Here is a 22,894-nt window from a genome sequence, read left to right on the forward strand (position 1 = left end):
GAAGGCAGGGCTTCAACACCCTTTATTTGGGCTTTTGGGGTTTTTCATGTGACAACAGTATGTGTGTGTGTGTGTGTGTGTGTGTGTGTGTGTGTGTGTGTGTATGTATATACATATATATATTTTTTGAGATAGGGTTTCACTCTGTCACTCTGGCTATTCTGAAACTTGCTCTGTAGACCAGACTGGCTTTGAACTGCCTCCCTCTTCTTCCTGAGTGCTGGGATTAAAGGTGTGTGCCACCATGTCTCTATCAGTAATTCCAGGAGTGACCTCAATCAATGACTAGGTGTGGACAGTACCACACCCTCATCCACTGGTGGGGATCCCCGCCTCAGGGACAGGAGCTATTCTTGAATACATCTTGATCATCACATCTCATAGTTCTTTGTCTGCTTAGCCCCCTGCAGTTACCTGAAGTCACCTTCCAAATAACCCATATCATTTGTCCTAGGATACTTGTCTCAGGGTCTGTATCTGGAGGAATCCAATGAGAACATTTGAGATAAGAAGAGGAGTGGGTGGCATCCAGGGAGCAACAAGAGAAGCAGGTGATGTAGTTAGTGTAGGGTTATCCCTGCACAAGATCAGGCCCTGGGCCCTTCTCCTCAGCCTCTCTTGTTCCCTGCCTAAGCTTGGGTGGCTCCCCTCTGAGCCCACCAGAGCCCCTGGAACACTGGTAGAGCTCAGTAGGAGCCCCTCCCTGTAGCTGTCTCCACAGATAGCCTCATGTGTGGCCTTGAAACAATTATCACAATTATCGGCAGCTCAGCCCTGGCAATAGGGGCCAAGGTCCTGGCCTGTCTTGGTGATAGCAAGAGCCCAAGGAAAGACTGGAAATTTCCTATTGGAAAGAAGCAGAGGGTGAACCATGTACCTGGGCCCAGGTTGGGTGGGACTTGCCACTCAGCTACTAACCAGGGTTATTCAGAGGACTAGGCCAGGGCCAGGACCAAGAAAGAGATAGAACAGGCGTGAGGAAGAAGGGTAAAGGGATCCAAGGAATCTCTGTTCCTGTCCCCTGTCAGGACTTTTGTCATGGAATGACTCTGTCTTTTAGTATCTCTGTTACCTGGGCACTAATATCAACTATTCAGTTGCTAGGACGACAGGTGAGTCTGAGCCTATCCTTGATATTGATCTCAAGAGGCAATGGGTCAGACTGTAGGTTGGAGGCCGAGTCCAGGATAATGTTGACATTTTGTAGCTATGTTAAGCCTGAAAGGTCAAAACCAAGCCAGTGTCTGATCTGGGGGAGGAACAGCTCTGCATCTTTTGCCCAGTTGGCTCTAATCGCCTCACTGGACTTCAGTTGCACTAAGAAATGAGTGAGGACCCCAGCACCTTCACTAGGAAGTTGACCTAAGAAGGGGGAGATGGAATGGTGCCATCTGACGTGGGGAAGAGAATGTAAATTATTAACTAGTATTGCACAGCCCTATTGGCCCTAACGTGGCAGATGAGGGTTGTCACTAAGAGGAGGAGGCTGACTTAATGTGCAAATTCGGGGGCCAGCCCTCAGCTTTCTCCTGCTGTCTCTGAAGCCCTGGCCCTGCTTTTCCTTGATCACTTCCTGGCCCTGAGATGGCAGCTGCCTGGCAGGGATGGCTGTTCTGGGCCCTGCTCCTGAATTCGGTGAGTCTGTCGCTCGTGGCTACTTCCTAGTGCCTCCCATTAGGGCAAGGCAATCTGGGTACCTGATAACGAGGAAGGGTCCCATGGCTCTGGGAGGTTTTCCATGCCCAAAGATAAGTGCTGGTGGAGGGATCTCCAGGTCAAGGGGTTGAAGGGATAGAGGGCCAGAGAGGCAAAGGGATGGAGCCTTTGTCTGTGGTTAAATGCAGACCAAGTCTGAGGCTGGAGGTGGAGAGCAGTGCACAGCACCTGAAATATTGTGGGTTTGGGAGGAGGTCCTGTCATCCTCCTTGTTTGCTCTCAACTTGCCAATGCAGGATGTAGGATGGGGGGGAGGCTCTTGTACAGACCCTTGTACAAGGAACCCTTGGCCTCAGTGTAGAGTTCAGCCTGGAGACTCAAACTGACAGCAATGGAGGTCCCTATCTCCTCTCCCCTGCAACATGACCTTTTAAAGCCACACTCTATCAGATCACTTCCTTTTCTGAATAACCCCATCATTGGGAGGGTGTCCCTCCATTGGCACCCTAAGCACAGCATGTGCCCCAATGAGCCTCCCCTTAGCGCTCCCATCCCCTTACTGCTGTACATCTTTCCCATATCCTTCCTGGCCTCTCACTTTCCAGACAGTACCTGACTGTGCCAACCAGACTCAGGGCTTATGGATGCTATTGGTCCTTTCTGCAGGCCCAGGGTGAGCTATACACACCCATTCACCAAGCTGGCTTCTGCACCTTTTATGAAGAGTGTGGGAAGAACCCAGAGCTGTCTGGAGGCCTCACATCACTATCCAATGTATCCTGCCTGTCTAATACCCCGGCCCGCCATGTCACAGGTGACCAACTGACTCTTCTCCAGCGCATCTGTCCCCGCCTATACAATGGCACCAATACCACCTTTGCCTGTTGCTCTACCAAGCAGCTGTTGGCATTAGAAAGTAGCATGTCTATCACCAAGGCCCTCCTCACACGCTGCCCGGCCTGCTCTGAAAATTTTGTGAGCTTACACTGCCATAACACCTGCAGCCCTGACCAGAGCCTCTTCATCAATGTCACCCGTGTGGTTGAGCGGGGTGCCGGTCAGCCTCCTGCTGTGGTGGCCTATGAGGCCTTTTATCAACGCAGCTTCGCAGAGAAGGCCTACGAGTCCTGTAGCCGGGTTCGCATCCCTGCAGCTGCCTCACTGGCTGTGGGTAGCATGTGTGGAGTGTACGGCTCTGCCCTTTGCAATGCTCAGCGTTGGCTCAACTTCCAAGGAGACACAGGGAATGGCCTGGCTCCTCTGGACATCACCTTCCACCTCTTGGAGCCTGGCCAGCCCGTGGCAGATGGGATGCAGCCACTGAATGGGAAGATCACACCCTGCAACGAGTCCCAGGGTGAAGATTCGGCAGTCTGCTCCTGCCAGGACTGTGCAGCGTCCTGCCCTGTCATCCCTCAACCCCCGGCCTTGCGCCCTTCCTTCTACATGGGTCGAATGCCTGGCTGGCTGGCTCTCATCATCATCTTCACTGGTGTCTTTGTGTTGTTCTCTGCTGTCCTTGTGTACCTCCGAGTGGTTTCCAACAGGAACAAGAACAAGACAGCAGGCTCCCAGAAAGCCTCCAACCTCCCTCTTAAGCACAGACTCTCACCTCATACTGTCCTTGGCCGGTTCTTCCAGAGCTGGGGCACAAGGGTGGCCTCATGGCCACTCACCGTCTTGGCACTGTCCTTCATAGTTGTGATAGCCTTATCAGTAGGCCTGACATTTATAGAGCTCACCACAAACCCTGTAGAACTGTGGTCAGCTCCCAAAAGCCAAGCCCGGAAAGAGAAGGCTTTCCATGACGAACATTTTGGCCCCTTCTTCCGAACCAACCAGATTTTTGTGACAGCTAAGAACAGGTCCAGCTACAAGTACGACTCCCTACTGCTAGGGCCCAAGAACTTCAGTGGGATCCTGTCCCTGGACTCGCTCCTGGAGCTGCTGGAGCTACAAGAGAGGCTTCGCCACTTGCAAGTGTGGTCCCAGGAGGCACAGCGCAACATCTCCCTACAGGACATCTGCTATGCCCCCCTCAAACCGTATAACACCAGCCTCTCTGACTGCTGTGTTAACAGCCTCCTTCAGTACTTCCAGAACAACCGCACGCTCCTGTTGCTCACGGCCAACCAGACTCTGAATAGCCAGACCTCCCTGGTGGACTGGAAGGATCATTTCCTCTACTGTGCAAAGTGAGTATGCCTGAGGGCAACAGGTGGAAGCTGCTATGCCCCCAGGAACCAGACCAGAACATAGCTCCATTCTTTGGAGCCAGGGACAGCTCCTATGTGTGTCTATCATGGCCATCGTGTGTCTGAGTCTATTTGAGTCCTTTCTTAGAGCTCACTCCCATCTTACACCTGTTTTCCACGGGACTTTTGTCCTATCAGTCTTTCTAGCGCCAATCCATATGAACTTTCCTTGATGCTCCTGCTGTGGTGTCTACTTAATAACTTTTAGACTTACTTTAACTTCACATGAATGAACATTTTGCCTGTGAATGTGTATGTACACTGCTTATATCTGTGCCTGGTGCTGAAGAGGCCGGAAAAAGTCGCTAGATTTCCAGGAACTGGAGTTGAGGTCAGTTATAAGTAGCCAGGTGGGTCCTGGGAAGCAAACTCTGGTCCTTTGCAAAAACGCCATGTAACTTCTGAGCCCTCTCTCCTGCCCTTGCTAGAGTCTTAGTTTAAATCTCCAAGCAGTGACTCAGTGTTTGTGTTTGCAATGTTTCTAGACACTGTGTCATGATCTGTAGGGACTTTGGTAGCCTCATAATTGGCTAGAAATATGTTCATCTGGGCTCAGGCAGGACTGTGGTTAGTCTTTTGTCCCAGGCATCAGGCTATGGATCCTAGCGCAGTTTTGTCTACAACCTTTATTCTGATGAAGTTCTGCTTCTGGCTTTGTCCATGTTGGCTGGCATAAACAGGATGCCAGTGAGCTCATCAGACCGAGGGAAGGGTGGTGAGAGGGCCAGAGGTGGAGGAGGCTCCTGGAGAAAATCATGGAGAGTGAAGTGCCCCAAATGGCCTTGCCCTTACTCTAGAGCAGGCAAAGGTTACAGCAGGTAACCACACCTGAGTGCTCTTAGGAACACAGTTTTCACCCTGCAGGTCCCAGGCTTCATGGTCTTTAGCTCCACCAGATTAGAACAGAAAGATTTTGCTGTCTCTCCCTGCTACTGGCTGTCTATCCTCGGCTGAGTCTCAAGTACAAGCTGCTTCCTAGAATGCCCGTGCTATCCCTCAGATGGGAAAGCAGAGAGGGGCTGTTGAGAGGTATCGGGGATCAGCCATGCTAAAGACAGTGTGGTTTTTGTTGTTGCTTTTTTGTCTTTAGACAGAGTCACACTATTTGAGGTAGTCCTCCTGAGGGCTGTGGCTGCAGGCCTAAGCCATCATACTTGGCTTGTGCTATCTTTATTTTGATTTTGAATGCTCCCAACTCTTGGTGAGTCATGATGGTCTATGTTAATTGCATAGACCAGAAAACTGAGGCTCAGAGTGGTATGGTGAGCTGCATAAGGCCACACAGCAGTTCATCTCTCCTAGACCGCTTTGTTGATTCATACACTCACTTGCTCAGACCTCAGAATGTGTATAAAGAGCTTTGTGTTGTTATTCTGTTCTGTCTCCACAGAGGTGTGCTTTGTAGAAAGGGTTTAGTTGAAGGGCACAGGCCTGTCCGAGGACACTGGCCGGGTAGCTGCAGACACGTGGTTCTGAGCTCCAGGGCTCAACTCAACACTTAGGTGGGTTTCAGGCTCAAGGAGGCAGGAAATGAAGAACAGCGTTGAGATCTGAGATCCAGGTGGCCACGGCTCAGATCTGGGCTCATCACTTTATTGTGATGCTCATTTGGAACTGGGATAATGACAGGTCTGGAAGGTTTGGCTATGTGAGGGGACATGGGAAGTATTACCTGCCCAAGGGGTCTCCAAGGCAACCCCTACTACATTCACTGGACTAGGGGACCATATGAGACTACCTTGTGGAAAGATGGCCATTTTGAACCCTCTGGGCCTGGTAGTGTGAAGTCACTGCTCCTCCAATAGGGGGCAAAGGGCCTGGGGTAGGGTGGGGCCAAAGGGTCCAGGCTGGGCCAGGAAAGGTTCTTTTCCTTTGTGGTTTCCCTCTAGTGCCCCTCTCACGTACAAAGATGGCACGGCTCTGGCTCTGAGCTGCATAGCTGACTACGGGGCCCCTGTCTTCCCCTTTCTTGCTGTTGGAGGATACCAAGGTAAGTGAGGAAGGCCCTGGGAGGCTACTGAAGGGACAATTTTAGTGCAGAGATACTAGGTAGGAGGGGGGAGAAACCATGGTAATAGCGTTTCCAGTGTTTGGGGCCTGGCTTAAAGGGGCTGCAGACAATGCCTCCTACCTCCCCTCGGTCATTGCCTTCATCTCCCAATGCTACCCAGGAGCTCTGGTTTTCTGCCTTTGGCTGGGAAAGGGAAATGAAGCATGCGATAAAGACATTATTGGAATGGGGAAGCAGTAGAGGAACAGGAATGGGAGAAGGTTACAGCCTGAAGGGGGGAGGGGCAAGGGCTCAATAGGAGGGAAGCTCAGAGTTTCTCTTCTCAGGGACGGACTACTCCGAGGCAGAAGCGCTGATCATAACCTTCTCTCTCAATAACTACCCTGCTGATGATCCCCGAATGGCCCAGGCCAAGCTCTGGGAGGAGGCTTTCTTGAAGGAAATGGAATCATTCCAGAGGAGCACAGTTGACAAGTTCCAGGTCGCGTTTTCAGCTGAGGTAGGGGCCCTGCAGAGTCCCTGGTTCTATGCTTGCAGTCCCTAATGGTGTGGGTCAGTTCCAGTCAAATCCACATCCTGGCTCTACTTGGTCCTCAATGGCCCTGGGCAATGAACACCTGTGCTCACCCAGATGTGACACTGGTGTTAGAGGCTCCTGTAGTTCATTCCCGGAGAGTGCTGCCCCTCAATATGGAGACTCAGTATGTGGTCAGTGAGCTGGTTGTGTGCTTGTAGCGCTCTCTGGAGGACGAGATCAACCGCACCACCATCCAGGATCTGCCTGTCTTTGCCATCAGCTACATTATCATCTTCCTGTACATCTCCCTGGCCCTGGGCAGCTACTCCAGATGGAACCGAGTAGCGGTGAGAGCGAGAGGGACGCGGCAAGAGTGACTCAGAGCCTAGGACATCTCCAGAAGGCTTTCCAAAGCTTTCCGAGAGTGGGCACCTTAAAATAGCAAGTTAGACACATCCAAATGGAATCCCTTGAAGGGTAGCATTTCTTGAATATGTTCTTCATTGAAAGGCTCAGGGTTTTCTTCCTGTTCTCTAACATATTCTTACCTCCTACCGTCCACATGCAAAGCTAGCATTTAAAAGGACATACAATGCAGTTCTAGGAAGGTGCAGCCAGGCACACCTGCACTCTCTGGTGCCATGGGCCTGCCCCTGGGAGCATGGTTTAGCATAGAGACTTAAATGTGGGTTCTTCATTGAGGTGGGTGGCATGTGAGCACCAAGGATACCTGCCCGCTCCTCACCCACCCTGGGAAGTAAGGGGGGTCTGGGCAGGTGCCCTGGTAGCCAGCTGGCTGAGCCTCATTGAATTACAGGTGGAGTCTAAGGCTACTCTGGGCCTAGGTGGGGTGGCTGTTGTGCTGGGAGCAGTCGTGGCTGCCATGGGCTTCTACTCCTACCTGGGTGTCCCCTCCTCTCTGGTTATCATCCAAGTGGTACCTTTCCTGGTGCTGGCTGTGGGAGCTGACAACATCTTCATCTTTGTTCTTGAGTACCAGGTAAGAAGGGAGGGGTTCTTCATACCTGACATCCTCATTAGACAAGGCCCTGCAAAGAGTCACTGGGATTCTTGTAAACTTATACGTGTAGGAAATAGCCTGGGTTGGCACAAACTCATTCATCCTAATTGAGTCATCTTGAACTTGATTCCAGTTAAAGCCATACAACATCCAGTGAGTTCTTTCCTGCCTTTACACTACCAGATGTGGCATTCCATGGTATAAGCACAAACCAGAGTCCAGTCTCTCTCTGTGCTGTCAAACACTTTCAATGACATGAACACCCGGTCCTTTTCACATCTAGAATGTGCCAGGTTCTACACATCACAACATAGAAGCAGAAAGTGTCGGGGAGAGCTGTTAGTAGGCTTTTCTGTCTCCAGAAGGTCTGGAAGTTTCTCAGATTTGGCCAGGACTCTAAACTTTTACCATCCCACTGCTGACCTTTAAAATTTGGTGACCTTGGCACACCCCGGGTACTCTGTCTCTTTGCCCATGCAGAGGCTGCCTAGGATGCCAGGGGAACAGCGAGAGGCTCACATTGGCCGTACCCTGGGCAGCGTGGCCCCCAGTATGCTGCTGTGCAGCCTCTCTGAGGCCATCTGCTTCTTTCTAGGTGAGCAAGGGCTGTCCTCCACCCAGGGTCAGGTTTGCTAGCTTATTCTAAGAGGGGGCACAGGCTTTCAGAAGGCAATGGGTGTTCCCTGCTTTAAGCTGTCTGTGCTGGCATCTGGCCCATGATTCCAGAATGATCTGACAGACACTGTGTCCCCAACAGGGGCCCTGACCCCCATGCCAGCTGTGAGGACCTTCGCCTTGACCTCTGGCTTAGCAATCATCTTCGACTTCCTACTCCAGATGACCGCCTTTGTGGCCCTGCTCTCCCTGGATAGCAAGAGGCAGGAGGTAAAGACAACTGGGCCAGGACCAAGGGACTTACCCTGCCAGTGTCCCCACATTCTCTGGTAGATGTGGCACAGAGGAAGGGTTGGGTGGGAGGCAGGGACATTATTCTGAGAGAGAATGTTTGGGGCTCTGTGCTCACCAACTTTCCGTAGAAAGAGAATTTCTTATTACTTGTGTAAGTATTAAGAAATTCAACCCCCCTAAAAGTATGTAAGTTTACAAAATAAATTATAAATAAAGAGATAACAGGAAATTTTTGATGATGTAAAATTCAGTATTTGATTAAGACAGGAAGTAAAAGAAAAAAAAAACTGCAGCGGGGACTGGAGAGTTGGCTCAGCATTTAAGAGCACTGGCTGCTCTTCCAGAGGCCCCAAGTTCAAGTTCCAGCAATCACATGGTGGTTCATCATCTATACTGGGATCTGATGCCCTCTTCTGGCATGCAGCTGTACATACAGATAGAGCACTCATACAAAATCTTCAGGGCTTCTTTTGGATGAGATGGAGCCTGTGGTCTGCCTTGGACCCAGTCTTGAGAGTCTGTCATTCTCTAGGCCTCTCGCCCCGACATCTTATGCTGCCTTTCAAGCCGGAAGCTGCCCCCACCTAAACAAAAAGAAGGCCTCTTACTCCGCTTCTTCCGGAAAATATACGCTCCCTTCCTACTACATAGATTCATCCGCCCTGTTGTGGTACGTGGGCTGAAGGGCTGTTCCACTTTTGGGAGTGTGACCGGGAGGAGCATGGTGGGAGGCTGCCCAGGCCCAGAGCGGATACTTGGAGCTAGAGCTTGAGTCTGTCCAACTCTAGGATGTTTCCCAGGATGCCCAACAAAGCCATTCAAGTTTGAGGGAAGATGAAGGCTGTTTGGGGAGAGGTTCTCATGTGCCAGTTTCTCCCTCAGCTGCTGCTGTTTCTGGTCCTGTTTGGAGCAAACCTCTACTTAATGTGCAACATCAGCGTGGGGCTGGACCAGGAGCTGGCTTTGCCCAAGGTGAGCCTGGCCTCTTCTCAGCCCTTTGTCCAGAGACCTGGGAGGGGCAGCAGTGCCCAGCAGGTGGAGCGGTGGTGGTGGTGGAGAAGCTTGAGGAGGGGACATAACTCGTGGTATGGCACCATACAGAGTTGCTCTAAGTGGACCCTGAGAGAGAAACTACATCCATGTTTGTAAAATTCGAGGGTTGAGTGCTGGCTCAGGCCACAGTAGATGTCCTGCATGGAGGCCTGTCCATGTTGCCATCCACACCGAGGGACTTCCTTCTGTGTGAGTTCCTCACCAATAGCTGGTTTGGGATTTATTACTTTATCTGTTTGAGTGTTTTGTCTGCATGTATGTCTATGTGCCATGTGGGTGCCTGGTGCCTGCAGAAATCAGAAAGAGGGTGTCAGATCCCCAGGGACTGGAATTACAGATGGCTGTGAGCTACCCTGTGCTTGCTGGGAACTGAACCAGGCACTCTGCTGAGCCAACTCTCTGGCCCAGCACTTGTTATTTTTCTGTGTTTTTAATTTTTGGTGTTGGGGATCAAACCTGTGATCTCCCATTTGTTGGGAAAGTGTTTAACCAGTTAGCCATCAAGCCATACCCCTTGTCTGTCTTTTATTTTATGTAATAAAAAATAAAGGTTATGGTACAGGGGATGAAGTTGAACCTACCTGTTTGTACTGGTGGGTTCTTCTGCTCTTTTGCTTTTGTTGAGACTTGGTCTCACTAGGTAGCCCAGACCGATCTGGAATGCCACTGTCCTTTTGTTTTGATCTCTTGAGAGTCCTAGCAACACCACGGTCTGACTTTGTAGTGGTTTCGATTTGCATTTTCAACGGTTAGAAATGTTACATATCTTTTCATGTACATACTGATCACCTATATGTCTTATTTAAGAAAAAAAAATGTGTTTAAGTCTTTGCTCACTTTTCAAATTGGCTTTTTGTTGTTGCTGAGTCTGGAGAGTTCCCTGTGGATTCTCAGAGACCTGATTAGCAAATGTTCCCCACCCCCGGGGAGCCCCACCCCCACCCCCGGGCTGCTCTTTTATTCTAGTGGTAGCGTGAAACATTTTAAAATATCCATGGATTCTTTTTTCTTTTATTGTCTGAATTCGGTGTCATATTGAAGACATAATTGATAAATCCAAAGTTATTAAGTTTGTCCTGTTTCTATTAAGGGCTTTAGAACTTCAGTTTAAGTCTTTGATTCCTTTGAGATTTGCTTTTTTTTTTTTTTTTTTTTTTTTTTTTTTTTTTCCCCCGAGACAGGGTTTCTCTGTGTAGCCCTGGCTGTCCTGGAACTCACTCTGTAGACCAGGCTGCCTTAAACTCAGAAATCCGCCTGCCTCTGCCTCCCAAGTGCTGGGATTAAAGGCATGCGCCACAGCCCTACTTTGAGTTGATCTTTATATATGGTGTTATGAAAGTGGACAAATTTTAATTCCATCCAACTTCCCCAGGACCATACTAAACGTATAGCTTTCAAGTGGTTTGGGCCCTTGCCAAAAATCATTCCAGCATGCATGCGTGTGACTCCTTATTTTGCTCGGTTGATCTCCATGCAGACTCCCATATCAGCAGGGCCCTGCTTTGATTCAGTAGCCAAATTGCAAATCAGAAAGTATGAGACTTGCAAATTTGTTCTTTGTCAATTTCTCTTGGGCGATTTGAGTTCTTGTGAGATTACATTTGAATTTTAGCTTGACATTTTAGATTCCTTCAAAAACTGTCCCTGGTATTTATGGAGGGATTGCACCAAATCTGCAGATGGCTTTGCTTTGATAGAACTGATACCTTAACACTTGTCATCCAGTCCATGGACATATAATGTGTTTCTGTTTGTTTGTTTTTTTTTTTTCTTTAATTTCTTCTAAGAAACACATCCTCCTTCACATTTTTATTATTTTATTTTATTTTATTGAGACAAGGTCTCACTATGTAGTGCTGCCTCACTGTGTACTCAAATGTAGATCAGACTAGCCTTGAACTCACAGCCTTGTGCCACCACACTAGGCCTGAGCCTCTGGCTTCCCACATGCTAAGCATGCACTCTTACCACTGAGCTATACCCCAGGCCCTCCTCTCTGAAGGGCAGTGTTGCTGTGGATAGGATTCTTTCTTCCTTTTAGCACTTTGAATATATAAACCTCAGTCTCCAAGGTGGCTGATGGAAAAAGTGAAAGCAGGTGTGTCACAACTCTCCTTGTGACAAGTCATTTCTCTTGTGCTGTCCTCAGAGCTCTCTGAGGTTGCCTTTTGACAGCTGTATGACAGTGTGCCTTGGGTGAAGTTGAGTTTGTCCTTTTAGGCCTTCCTAGAGTTCCTTTAAGCTTTATATCCATGCCTCTCTTTCATCAATTTGGGGGAGTTTTGGTTATTGTTTCTTCAAATAACACATCCAATTTCTTTCGTTTTTCTTCTTTTTCTGAGCTTCTAACAGTGCATCTATGGGCCTACTTGATGTCTCCTGGGGCCTCTCGGTGCGCCTTTTTATGTTAGCATCAGGGCATGTTCCTGGAAGTCCACGGTGCTGTGTGTACCTCAGCCTGTATCTTGTCTATATGTCTACATGTACTCTGTACATTTCTGAGTAAGTTCCTTTACATGTGCTCTGAGCATGTGTATCTGAGTGTATCCATGAGTATTCCTCTGAGCACCTACCTTGTGTGTGTACCTCTGAGTGTGTTCCTCTGTACACTTCTCTGTTTACCTCAGTAGGCACATTTGCATGTACTTCTGAGCATGTATTCTGTCTGACCTGGGGCAAGACCATTATGGATATTTCCTAGACTCACAGATCCTCTTCTTTCCCAGGACTCCTACCTGATAGACTACTTCCTCTTTCTGAACCGATATCTTGAAGTGGGGCCTCCAGTGTACTTTGACACCACCTCGGGCTACAACTTCTCTAGTGAGGCAGGCATGAATGGCATCTGCTCTAGTGCAGGCTGTGAGAGCTTCTCCCTAACCCAGAAAATCCAGTATGCCAGTGAATTCCCTAACCAGTAAGTGGTTGGTCTCCCCAATACCCTGGCTTGCTCCTTCTCTGCTCTCTCTCTCCTCTCCTGTTCTCTCTTCCTGCATGCTCTGCCTCTGCAGCTAACAAAGCCGGAGGAAGCTCCAGCTCAAGGGTCAGGAAGGAGTCACCAGCAGACTCATTGGCTCCACCTCCTCCTCTCCACTGTCTGGCCTCAGGTCTTACATAGCTATTGCTGCATCCTCCTGGGTAGATGACTTCATCGACTGGCTGACCCCATCCTCCTCCTGCTGCCGCCTTTATGCCCGTGGCCCCCATAAGGATGAGTTCTGTCCCTCAACGGATAGTAAGTTTGGAACTACAGGGGGTTCACTGCCCATTACAGCTTAGGGAAACTGAGGCAGGAGAAAAGAAAGGCTCTCAGTCTCCTACCAAACCAGTAGAGTCCAGGCAGTTTAGGACCTAGGCAGGCATACTAACATGTGTCCCTGGAGTATTAGACTTTTGTTTGCAGAGCATGCTGGTTGTAGGCGATGGGTTGTGGAGTTGGGAGTGGATCTATGGCCCTGCATATGGAGCTGCTGTGTTTAACAAGTGTGGGAGATCCCATTTCTTGACCTAACTTTCCCTCCCTACCACCTTGAGAGCTAAGAGGGACATATCTCCCACAACTGGGTGTGGCAAGCATAAAGCCCTCAGAACTAGGGACTTTAGATTGGGGCACAGAGTGGGAATCAGAACAGGAGCTGCCTTGCCTGGTGTGTCACTACCCAGAGTCCCCCCTCTCTGCAGCTTCCTTCAACTGTTTCAAAACCTGCGTGAACCGCACTCTGGGTCCCGTGAGGCCCACAGTAGAACAGTTTCATAAGTATCTGCCCTGGTTCCTGAATGATCTGCCTAACATCAGGTGTCCCAAAGGGTAGGTTCAGAGGGTGGCTCCTGCTGGAGATGGGGGAGGCTTGTGGGTTCAAGAGATGGTAGACACAGAGGGGCAGGAGTGCCTAGCCAGGCCCTTCCTGGGGTACAGTGGGTGGGCTGACAGGACAAGGTCCAGTCCCCTCTAAGCCTTTACTCTGGCCTCCTCTTTGCAGGGGTCTAGCAGCGTATAGAACTGCTGTGAATTTGAGCTCGGATGGCCAGGTTATAGGTAAGTGTGGTGTGGTTTGGGGGAAGAGATCTCAAGTTAGCCAGCTGTTTTAGAGTCCCCCCAAGAGCACCTGTGTATGTGGCTGGTGTGTGTGTGTGTGTGTGTGTGTGTGTGTATTGTACCTGTGTGTGTGTGGGGAGGTAGGTGTGTAAGTGTCCTGGGCCTGTAAGCAAGGGTTCTCCTTTTCAACTCCATGAGCTAAGACTTCACCCGTTGTTTCACCCCAAGTCCACTGACACTGTGAAATGTGTGGCAGCCTTTGAGACAGCTGATGTCATTATTGAGAGCCACCCACTTCAACACATATTCACTCTTGTGTGGATCATATGGAGGTGTCAGCAGCAGCTGCTGGCTAAATGAGGTAGAATGCCTCTGTGGAGTGGGATCCCAAGAGCCATCAACAGTAACTAGAGGGATGACGTCTGACAGGTGGGGAGAAGCTTAACACAGCAGGCAGCAGAACTGGCCAGCCATCTGCATGGAGGGAGCCAGCTGTAGTTAGATCTGTGCACACCACTATGAGTACCCTGGTGAGGCTGGCATGGAAATGGGCCTGGGTGCTTTGGATGAATTTTATTTTTATTGAAACAACTCAGAGTTGGGATCACTAGCTGCAAACTGACCGTAGCACACCTAGTCCACCCTCCAAACTAACTCTTCTATGAAGTTTCTATCTTCCAAGAAGGCACCCTACCTTACCCTGGTCCTTATGTCTAGACAACAAAGCCATACAGAACCCATGTGGTCAAAAGGGATTGGGGTATGATGGACAGAGGAGTAGATTGTTTCTTGGAGGGAAGAGACACCATGCCCTGCCTGGCCCAGGGCAGGTCTGTATCCATCATGGCCCTAAATATCCTACAGCAGCACTTTCCAAAATAAGAGCTCCCCTCTCTCTGCCAACACTACCAACATCCTCAAGAGATTGCTAGACATGCCCACACCTTGCCTGCGACATGCCAGACCATATCTCTGGATGAGGATGACCATCCTGGCTGTGAGTGACCTTTGGGTGCTCAGAGGCATGGCATCAGGCTCCGTAGGAACCTAGTATCCTAAGATTGTACATTGGAGACTACTTCTCAACTTGTCTTTGTTTTCCCTGTGTGTGCCTGGCCCTCGTTTCTTTTGTGGACACAACACTGCCGAACACAGTTTGCAAGCGTTGTTTATTGTACTTATAGGCAGGATCCCAAAGTCACAGCTTTAATAATTCAGTCATTTTTGTTTGCCTGTCTTCCTCTCTAGTCTGTTCCTACAGGAATAGGCAAGCTGAAAATTAATTTTTTTGAGACAGGGTCTCATGTAGCCCATACTACTCTAGAACTTTCTATGTAGTGCTGAACTCATGAATCTCAAGTACAGGGACCACAAATATGAAACACCACACTCCAGCAAAAAAAAAAAAAAAAAAAAAAAAAAAAAAAAAAAAAAAAAAAAAAAAAAACAAAAAAAAAAAAACAAAAAAAAAACCCGGCTATGCTTTTGTTTAAAAATCCAGTGCATATTTTGAAAGCACGTATAGAAAGATTTGGTTTCATCAGGGGGATATTTTAGTTTTTGTTTTGCTTTTGAGACAGTATTTCATGCTCACGTTCAAGCCAGTCTTGAACTTGAGTTTTCCTACCTCTGTCTGCTAGCTGCTGGGATTACAGGTGGTACGTAAGGGATGATCTTTCAGGCTTCACCTATCAAAGACAGGCTTTGGTCTCAGTGGCAGAAGTAAGTACAGTTTAAGGATGTTGATGCAAAGTGCAAATGCAGTTCTTGGGGCTGGGGAGATGGCTCAGAGGTTCAGGGCACTGGCTGCTCTTCTGGAGGACCCAGACCTGACTTCCAGCATCTGTGCAGCAGATCATAACTGTCTTTAACCCCAGTTACAGCAGATCCCATACCCTCTTCTGGCCTCCATGGGTACCAGGAGGGTCTCTTGTAGAGAATCGATCAGGAATGTCAAGTGCCGCTGGTGGAACCTTGAACCCAATGCTGTCACATCTGTGTCAATGTCTTTGGGATACACCAATGGGCACTGACGTTTGACTTTCAGCTTCCCAGTTCATGGCCTACCACAAGCCCTTAAGGAACTCACAGGACTTTACAGAAGCTCTCCGGGCGTCCCGGTTGCTAGCAGCCAACATCACAGCTGAACTACGGAAGGTGCCTGGGACAGATCCAAACTTTGAGGTCTTCCCTTACACGTGAGAACTAGGAGGCTGAGCCCGGGGTGTGGGAGGAAACAGCAACACAAGAGATGTTGGGGGGCTGTAGGCTTTGAGTTGTCTTGGGGGATGAGAACTAGCTTTGTCCCAGCTGTCTCCTGGGTAGCTTGGGGCCCTGTCTGTTTCTTACACTGGCCAGCACCCAAACTCAAATCTCTGAGTCTCATGTTTTCCTCCTGAGATGGGATGCCCTTCCCACTTGAAGGAAGGATTGGTGCTTTGACCACACCCTTCTCTTTGGCAGGATCTCCAATGTGTTCTACCAGCAATACCTGACAGTTCTTCCTGAGGGAATCTTCACTCTTGCTCTCTGCTTTGTGCCCACCTTTGTTGTCTGCTACCTCCTACTGGGCCTGGACATGCGCTCAGGCATCCTCAACCTGCTCTCCATCATTATGATCCTCGTGGACACCATCGGCCTCATGGCTGTGTGGGGTATCAGCTACAATGCTGTGTCCCTCATCAACCTTGTTACGGTAACCTACAGAGCGGGTCTTGGCAGTTGGGGATCTAGACTCATAAGCCACCCCATTCTATGCAGGATCTAGACATATGCCTGGCTTGCTTTCTTGAACCTCTCCCCCCCCACCCTGCCCCATCTTCTCCCTTGTTGCCTGAAGTTTCTTTCTCTTGCCTGTAGGCAGTGGGCATGTCTGTGGAGTTTGTGTCCCACCTCACCCGGTCCTTTGCTGTAAGCACCAAGCCTACACGGCTGGAGAGGGCCAAAGATGCTACTATCTTCATGGGCAGTGCGGTGAGTGGAGAGGGATGGATCACCCTGTGCTCCACCTGAGCCTTTATGTCCTCCCTGACTCCTGGCCATGACCCTTGCCAGGTGTTTGCTGGAGTGGCCATGACCAACTTCCCAGGCATCCTCATCTTGGGCTTTGCTCAGGCCCAGCTTATACAGATTTTCTTCTTCCGCCTCAACCTCATGATCACCTTGCTGGGTCTGCTGCATGGCCTGGTCTTTCTGCCTGTTGTCCTCAGCTACCTGGGTGAGTATCCATGCACACCTGGCCAAGATGTCACAACTATGAGTATTGACCAAAATGGTGCCTGCTCCCTTGAAAACTCAGGGAGTTCAGGCCAAAATTTTTACCATATGTCCTACTTTGGAAGCTTTTGTTTTACATATAATATGCAGCAAGCACAAGCATCTTTCTCTGAATTGACTGTGCCTTAAACACTGTGTAGTCTGCTGCACTTTTCTGTTAGACTTTTGTGCATGTACAAACACACACACAAATAGATGCACACATATATACTCAGACACACATGTACATATTCACACACAGAGAGACCCAAACACACACACACTCATACACACAGACGCACACACACAAATACAGACACCATACACACACACTCACAACTTGCATGCACAGACACACAGACACAGATATACACACTTATACTCACATATAAACACACACCAACACACCAACACACAAAGACACATACTCATACACAGACACACATTCACACAAGCACAGACACACACAGATACAAACACAGAGACATACACAAAAAGACACACACATAGAGAGACAGACACAGAGACAAACACATACACACACACAGACTTACACACACACACTTTTCTGGAGATGGAACTCAGAACATTGCACATACTAGGCAAGTGCTGTACCACTGAGTCACACCTCAGCACAGACTATATATTTTACACTGAGAACTGATGTGTGTGGCCCATGAAATTATCTGAGTAGACTCTGAGCCTCTCCCTTATATAGTAAGAAGGTGTGTTTTGGCCAATCACAGTTTATATGTTTGAAATCGCAGTCTCCTCTGAGTATTAACTGTAGTCATTGAGGCTCTGTTTTGGACCAATCACAGCTTTTCTCTTGGCATCAATTCATGGCTTGTGTTTTAGGCCAATCATAGTCTTGCCTCTTAGCATCACTTACAACAGTTCTCCAGTTACACCACCAGGGGGAGTGTTCACCCTATAGCTGATGCAGGCATAAAGGTCTGGCTGATCTTTTCTTAAGGTAGACAGAAGAGCAAGGGAGAGTCCCACAGCTGGTGCTTAGGAAAAGAGTGCCCCATCCTGCAGCACCTTTGCTTATTTACAGGGGCATGAACATCAGAAAGAGTGCTTACAATATAATCTAAAGAGCTTATTAGAACTAATAATGATTTTAGTAGATTTTTAATGGTGCTGCACAGTGCTTAACTCATCAAGTACCCCGGGAAGAAATGTTTCCTTTGCCCATGTCACTTTCTCCACTGTCTATTTAAGCAGCCTATAACTGCTGGTCATTAGACTGTTTCTGACGCCATCCTACTGTTGCTAGCACTGCACTCACTGACCTTGTGGCTGAATCTTTGACCTTGTCATCCAATATTTTCTTAGAGTAAACCTGGAGACGTTGATTATTGATGTCAGCTGTTAATACTCTCAACAAAGTTTGATAGTGATGGTGGTAGTGACATTAGAGTCACCTATAGGAACTCACTGGCTATCTTTGGGGAGAAGAATATGTATGTTGGGAACAGTAAGGGAACAGTCCTAGGAGATGTTGGGAGCCCAGAACTGGAAGTTTCTAGACCTATATGGGGTAGAGAGCACCAAGGACCCTGCAAGCCTGCCATCCCCAGTGCTGCAGCTGTAGTCAAGGATACCCTGGAGCAAGGGCTATACAAGCAGAGCTGAAAGGCATGTGGTGAGTATAGAGCCCGACTCCCTGGTTGCCCTGTGCCTTGGGTTTGTAGTTACAATATAAGGTATCCTTTTTAGAGGAGGGTTGCCCGTGGCGTCAGTACCAGATTGTCCCAGGAACAAAGAGAGAGAGCAGGTGTCATGGATCCTCTTGAGACAGCATGTCTGCTGAGGCAGGCTGGTGAGAGTGGTGGACATGCCAGCAGAAACGGCTGTTGGTAGTGTGAGGCAAGAGCCAGGAGGTGCGGCCAATGGCAGAGCCCAGCTCTAGCTAGATTTGCATTTTCGGCTGTGATGCCCCATGCCATCTGCATGGCTCTCTAACCATAGGTGTATGTTCTTTCTCTTCCACAGGGCCAGATGTTAACCAAGCTCTGGTACTGGAGGAGAAACTAGCCACCGAGGCAGCGGTGGCCTCAGAGCCTTCTTGCCCACAGTACCCCTTCCCCGCTGATGCAAACACCAATGACTATGTTAACTACGGCTTTAATGCAGAATTCACCTCCGGAGCTAATGCTGATAGCAGCTCAGTGAACCAAAGTGACCAAAGGTTCTAATGGAGTAGGAGCTTGTCCAGGCTCCATGGTTCTTGATGAGGGGCCACAAGGGTCTTTCTTCCCTTTGGTTGGCTTTGAGGCCGGGGGAGGTTGTTCCAGAAAAAAATGGCTGGCATTCCTGCCATGAGGCAACCAGCAGCATTGGCAGTGGCCACTTTGCTCTCATAGGTCCCTGAGGCCTTGGTCAGATTACCTCCTCTGTAGAGAGAGTATCTTGAGTATTGTATGGGATGTATCACATGTCAATTAAAAAGGCTATGGCCTATGGCTTAGGCAAGAAATAGGGTGTGTAACATTCAGGAGAAGAGAGGATTCTGGGATAAAGCCAGGTGAGAGATTCACCTGGGGAAAATGTGACAATGACACCTGAGCACAGGCAATCAGCCATGTGGCAGAATGTAGATTAATATAAATGGGTTATCTTAAGCTATGGTTTTAGCTAGAGAAGAGCCTAGCTGTATGGCCAAGGTATTTGTGAATATATACCGAGTCTGAGTCTTATTTCTGAGGCTGGGAGGAAGAACAGGGTCCACATTTTACATCCTCCTTCTTACCCAGGGTCTTGGAGTTGCTGAGAACATGTTTGTCTCAGACTCAGTCACAGTATGTATCTCTCACCCAGCGTTTCCTCCCCTTATCAAAATTATTTCCAGGGGCTGGCAAGATGGCTCAGCAGTTAAGGAACACTTGTTGCTCTTAGAACCTGGGTTCAGTTCTCCCGACCTACATAGTGGTTCACAACCATCTACAACTCCAGCTCCAGAAAATTTAACACCTTCTGATGCTCACAGACACAAGGCATGTGTGAGGTGCATGTATGCATGTGCAGGCAAGACAAAAAAAAAACCCAAATAAATCTTAAAACAATTATAAAAAAACACCTTCAGGGCCAGTGAGATGGTTCAGTGTGTAAAAGGTGATTGGCATCAAGCCTGGTGACTTGAATTTGACCCCTGGAACTCACATGATGGAAGGAGGGAACCAACTCTTTGAAGGGCTCCTCTTACCTCCACATCCATGCAGTGGCACCCCTACCCCCAAAATGTAACAAAAACAACAACAACAAAAATCTCAGTTCTAGGAAGGGGTTGCAGCTCTGTGGTAGAGCAGCAGCATGCCAGCCTCGTGTGCATGAGGCATCATGTGCAGTCCTCAGTGCTGAAAACGACAGAGAGCAGGAGAGCCCCAACCTTGTCCCTAGCATGTTACCACTTCCAGTGACATTAACTGCCTTTGTTAACCAGTGCCTCTGAGCACATTAAAAAAAAACAAAACAAAACTCTGTTCCATGTCAGCATGACTTTTACCATTCACCAGTAGCCCTAGAACAGAGTGTGACCCCCACCCTGGGCTGTAACATTTTAGGAGAGCAGGGAAGGCAAAGGGCACCATCGCCTCATTGCTTTCTGGCTTGAGAAGGTCTCACAGTACTCTGGGAGTGGTTGACCTCATCTGGAAAATGATGTTCAGTTTGGCCTCCAGTTTCTGCAACTATTAAGCCTGTTGTGGCCAGCTGTGTGTCTGTCTAAAGGCAGAGAGCTTCTGGGCTGGGCAGGTTTTCTGGCATAGGTCTTGTGCCTAGAGCACAGATCCATTGGCTTCAGATCTGCCCAGCCTGTATCTGGTGCTCTGGTTGCAACAGAGACAGAGAAGAAGAAGATGCCTTATTTGTGAAGCACAGACTGCTTAATAAATATTTGTTGAATAGTGTCTTAGAGTTTTACTGCTGTGAACAGACACCTTAACCAAGGCAACTCTTATAAGGACAACATTTAGTTGGGGCTGGCTTACAGGTTCAGAGGTTCAGTCCATTATCATCAAGGTGGGAGCATGGCACCATCTAAGCAGGCATGGTGCAGGTGGGGCTGAGAATTCTGCATCTCCATCTGAAGGCTGCTAGAAGACTGGCTTCCAGGCAGCTTGAATAAGGGTCTTAGGCTCACATCCACGGTAACACACCTACTCCAGCAAGGCTACACCTCCTAATAGTGCCACTCCCTGGGCCAAGTATATTCAAATTATCACAAATAGAAATGGTGTTTCTATCATATATCCTGCTCTGGTTGCCTCTAGGTTAAGGATAACTTTTGCACAGGACACAATCATGATGATACACATTCAGGGAAATTTATGGAAATATATTTTTGCTTTATTCCTCTCTATTTCCAAGAAAATAGCCTTGTGACATATTCATTTGCCTTATGAGAGCCTGTGATGGCCAGGGGTACTGTCCTTCACTATGAGGCACGGGGTTAGAACATGGGGCTTCTCCCTTTCCCAGAGTGGTCTGCGAAGTAGGCACATTTGGAGAATGCCAGAATGCATTCAAGATCAAGGGACCCATTCAGTAAACTACCAGCTCCAAGAATGTACCCTGTTGAGTGAGGTTGACAAGGAACATTCTAGATCCCCTTTGAGCCTTTTCACTCCCTCTGTCCATCTCCTGTTTGGCTGAGGCGCAGCTGCGGTTCCTCCTGTCACAGGAGGAAGGGAGCTAGCACCTCTGGAAACTACTGTCTACTTTCTGATCCAACAAGCCCCTGTGTATCTCACATTACTAGCTGATCTTTACAAGGGCCACTGGCAGGTCAGGAAGTAAGGGAAATCTGGTTAAAGATCTGCTACAGAATAGAGGGTGAATTTCAGCTATCACCTTGTTAAAACTTACACCTTGTTAATTGTCCTATGCATGTTACTGGGCAGGAAAGTGTTTCTCTGTCTTATCCAGCTGTAAACTTGGCCTGGCAAGATATGTCCACAGGCACAAGAGTGTCATGAGTGTTATGGGGCCAACCATTTTCTATGTTTATTTATTTTTTAAAATGTGTATGCACGCTCAACTTGCATTTATGTGTTTGCACTATTTGCATCCTTGGTGCCTATGAATGCCAGAAAAAGGTGTCAGGTCTCTTGGAACTGGAGTTACAGAGTGTTGTGAACCACTATGTGAATTTCTCTGCAAGGAACAGCAATGTTCTTAACTGCTAAACCTTTTCTCCAGCTTCCCACAAACCACTTTCTGATTGGACTTGAAGCCAGTTTCACAAGATAGAACCCATGCTTGGTACCATTAACTGGGCTAAAACCTTGTGGCTAACTACATCATAGGCCATGGGGACAACCTAGTCTTATTAGTCTGTTAAATGGACACAGTAACAGACATCCCTTCAAAATCTCATCTTCACACTCAGAGCTCAGTTTATTCCTCAACTTTTATCAGGGAACCTTCTTTTTGAAGTAGGTGGTGATTGATACAACATCCAGTAACTGGTCACCATGCAGAGATTAAGACTGTGGATAGCTCAGCTCTAAATGGGATGTCTATGCCCTGTGCCCTCTCTGCAATGCTCAGAGATCATTGTGGAAGAGAGGGCAGAATGTCTGTAAGAGACAGAGTGAACCAGTGTAGTGAGACAGTTTTTGCCAGACATGATAGGGTCATTGCATATGTGAACTCACATGTATAAGATCTGCCTGCCTAAGATCAAGCCAACCAAAATTATAACAGGATAAGTGAGGGGCTCAAGAAGGCTCACCCCATCTGAGGCACTATGGACAACAGAGGGCTACATAATAAGCTCACCCTTCTCCAGGGATGCAGGCTGTGGTGGTTTGACTAGGATCGGCTCCCACAGACTCATGTGTTTGAATGCTTTGCTCATAAGGAGTAGCACTGTTAGGAGGTGTGGCCTTGTTGGAGTAGGTGTGGCTTTGAGGTTTCCTATGCTTAAGCCATACCTAGTGTGTCTCACAGTCACTTCTGCTGCCTCTGGATCAAGATGGAGAACTCTCAACTCCTTCTCCAGAACCATGTCTACCTGCATATTGCCATGTTTCCTGCCATGACAATAATGGACTAAACCTCTGAAACTACAAGTTGGCCCTAATTAAATGTTCTCTGTATAAGAGTTGCTGTGGCTATGGTACCTCCTTACAGCAATAGAAACCTAAGCTAAGACACAGGCCCTGAGAGGCTA

The 22,894-nt window shown here is 48.5% G+C and overlaps 1 protein-coding gene across 2 annotated transcripts; it reads left to right on the forward strand.

The window, feature by feature from the left end:
* Positions 1 to 1,269: 1,269 nt before the first annotated feature.
* Npc1l1 (NPC1 like intracellular cholesterol transporter 1) lies at positions 1,270 to 20,627 on the forward strand. Of its 2 annotated transcripts, XM_034509145.2 has the most exons (19): positions 1,339 to 1,635; positions 2,323 to 3,851; positions 5,801 to 5,901; positions 6,249 to 6,421; positions 6,658 to 6,786; positions 7,257 to 7,439; positions 7,941 to 8,055; positions 8,218 to 8,345; positions 8,902 to 9,039; positions 9,252 to 9,341; positions 12,149 to 12,339; positions 12,530 to 12,657; positions 13,104 to 13,230; positions 13,403 to 13,458; positions 15,506 to 15,656; positions 15,922 to 16,153; positions 16,318 to 16,431; positions 16,513 to 16,675; positions 18,715 to 20,627. In XM_034509145.2, exons 1-19 carry the CDS (start codon positions 1,585 to 1,587, stop codon positions 18,915 to 18,917), a joined length of 4,002 nt encoding a protein of 1,333 aa, XP_034365036.1. In that variant the 5' UTR covers positions 1,339 to 1,584; the 3' UTR covers positions 18,918 to 20,627. The 2 variants fall into 2 exon arrangements, with proteins under 2 accessions (XP_076794279.1, XP_034365036.1); XM_076938164.1 differs by lacking the exons at positions 12,530 to 12,657; positions 13,104 to 13,230; positions 13,403 to 13,458; ... (3 more) ...; positions 16,513 to 16,675; positions 18,715 to 20,627 and having other exon boundaries at positions 1,270 to 1,635; positions 9,158 to 9,341; positions 12,149 to 12,333.
* The last annotated feature ends 2,267 nt before the right edge of the window (positions 20,628 to 22,894 follow it).

This window comes from Arvicanthis niloticus, chromosome 7, assembly GCF_011762505.2.
Source record: "Arvicanthis niloticus isolate mArvNil1 chromosome 7, mArvNil1.pat.X, whole genome shotgun sequence".
NCBI classification, from domain to species: Eukaryota; Metazoa; Chordata; class Mammalia; order Rodentia; family Muridae; genus Arvicanthis; species Arvicanthis niloticus.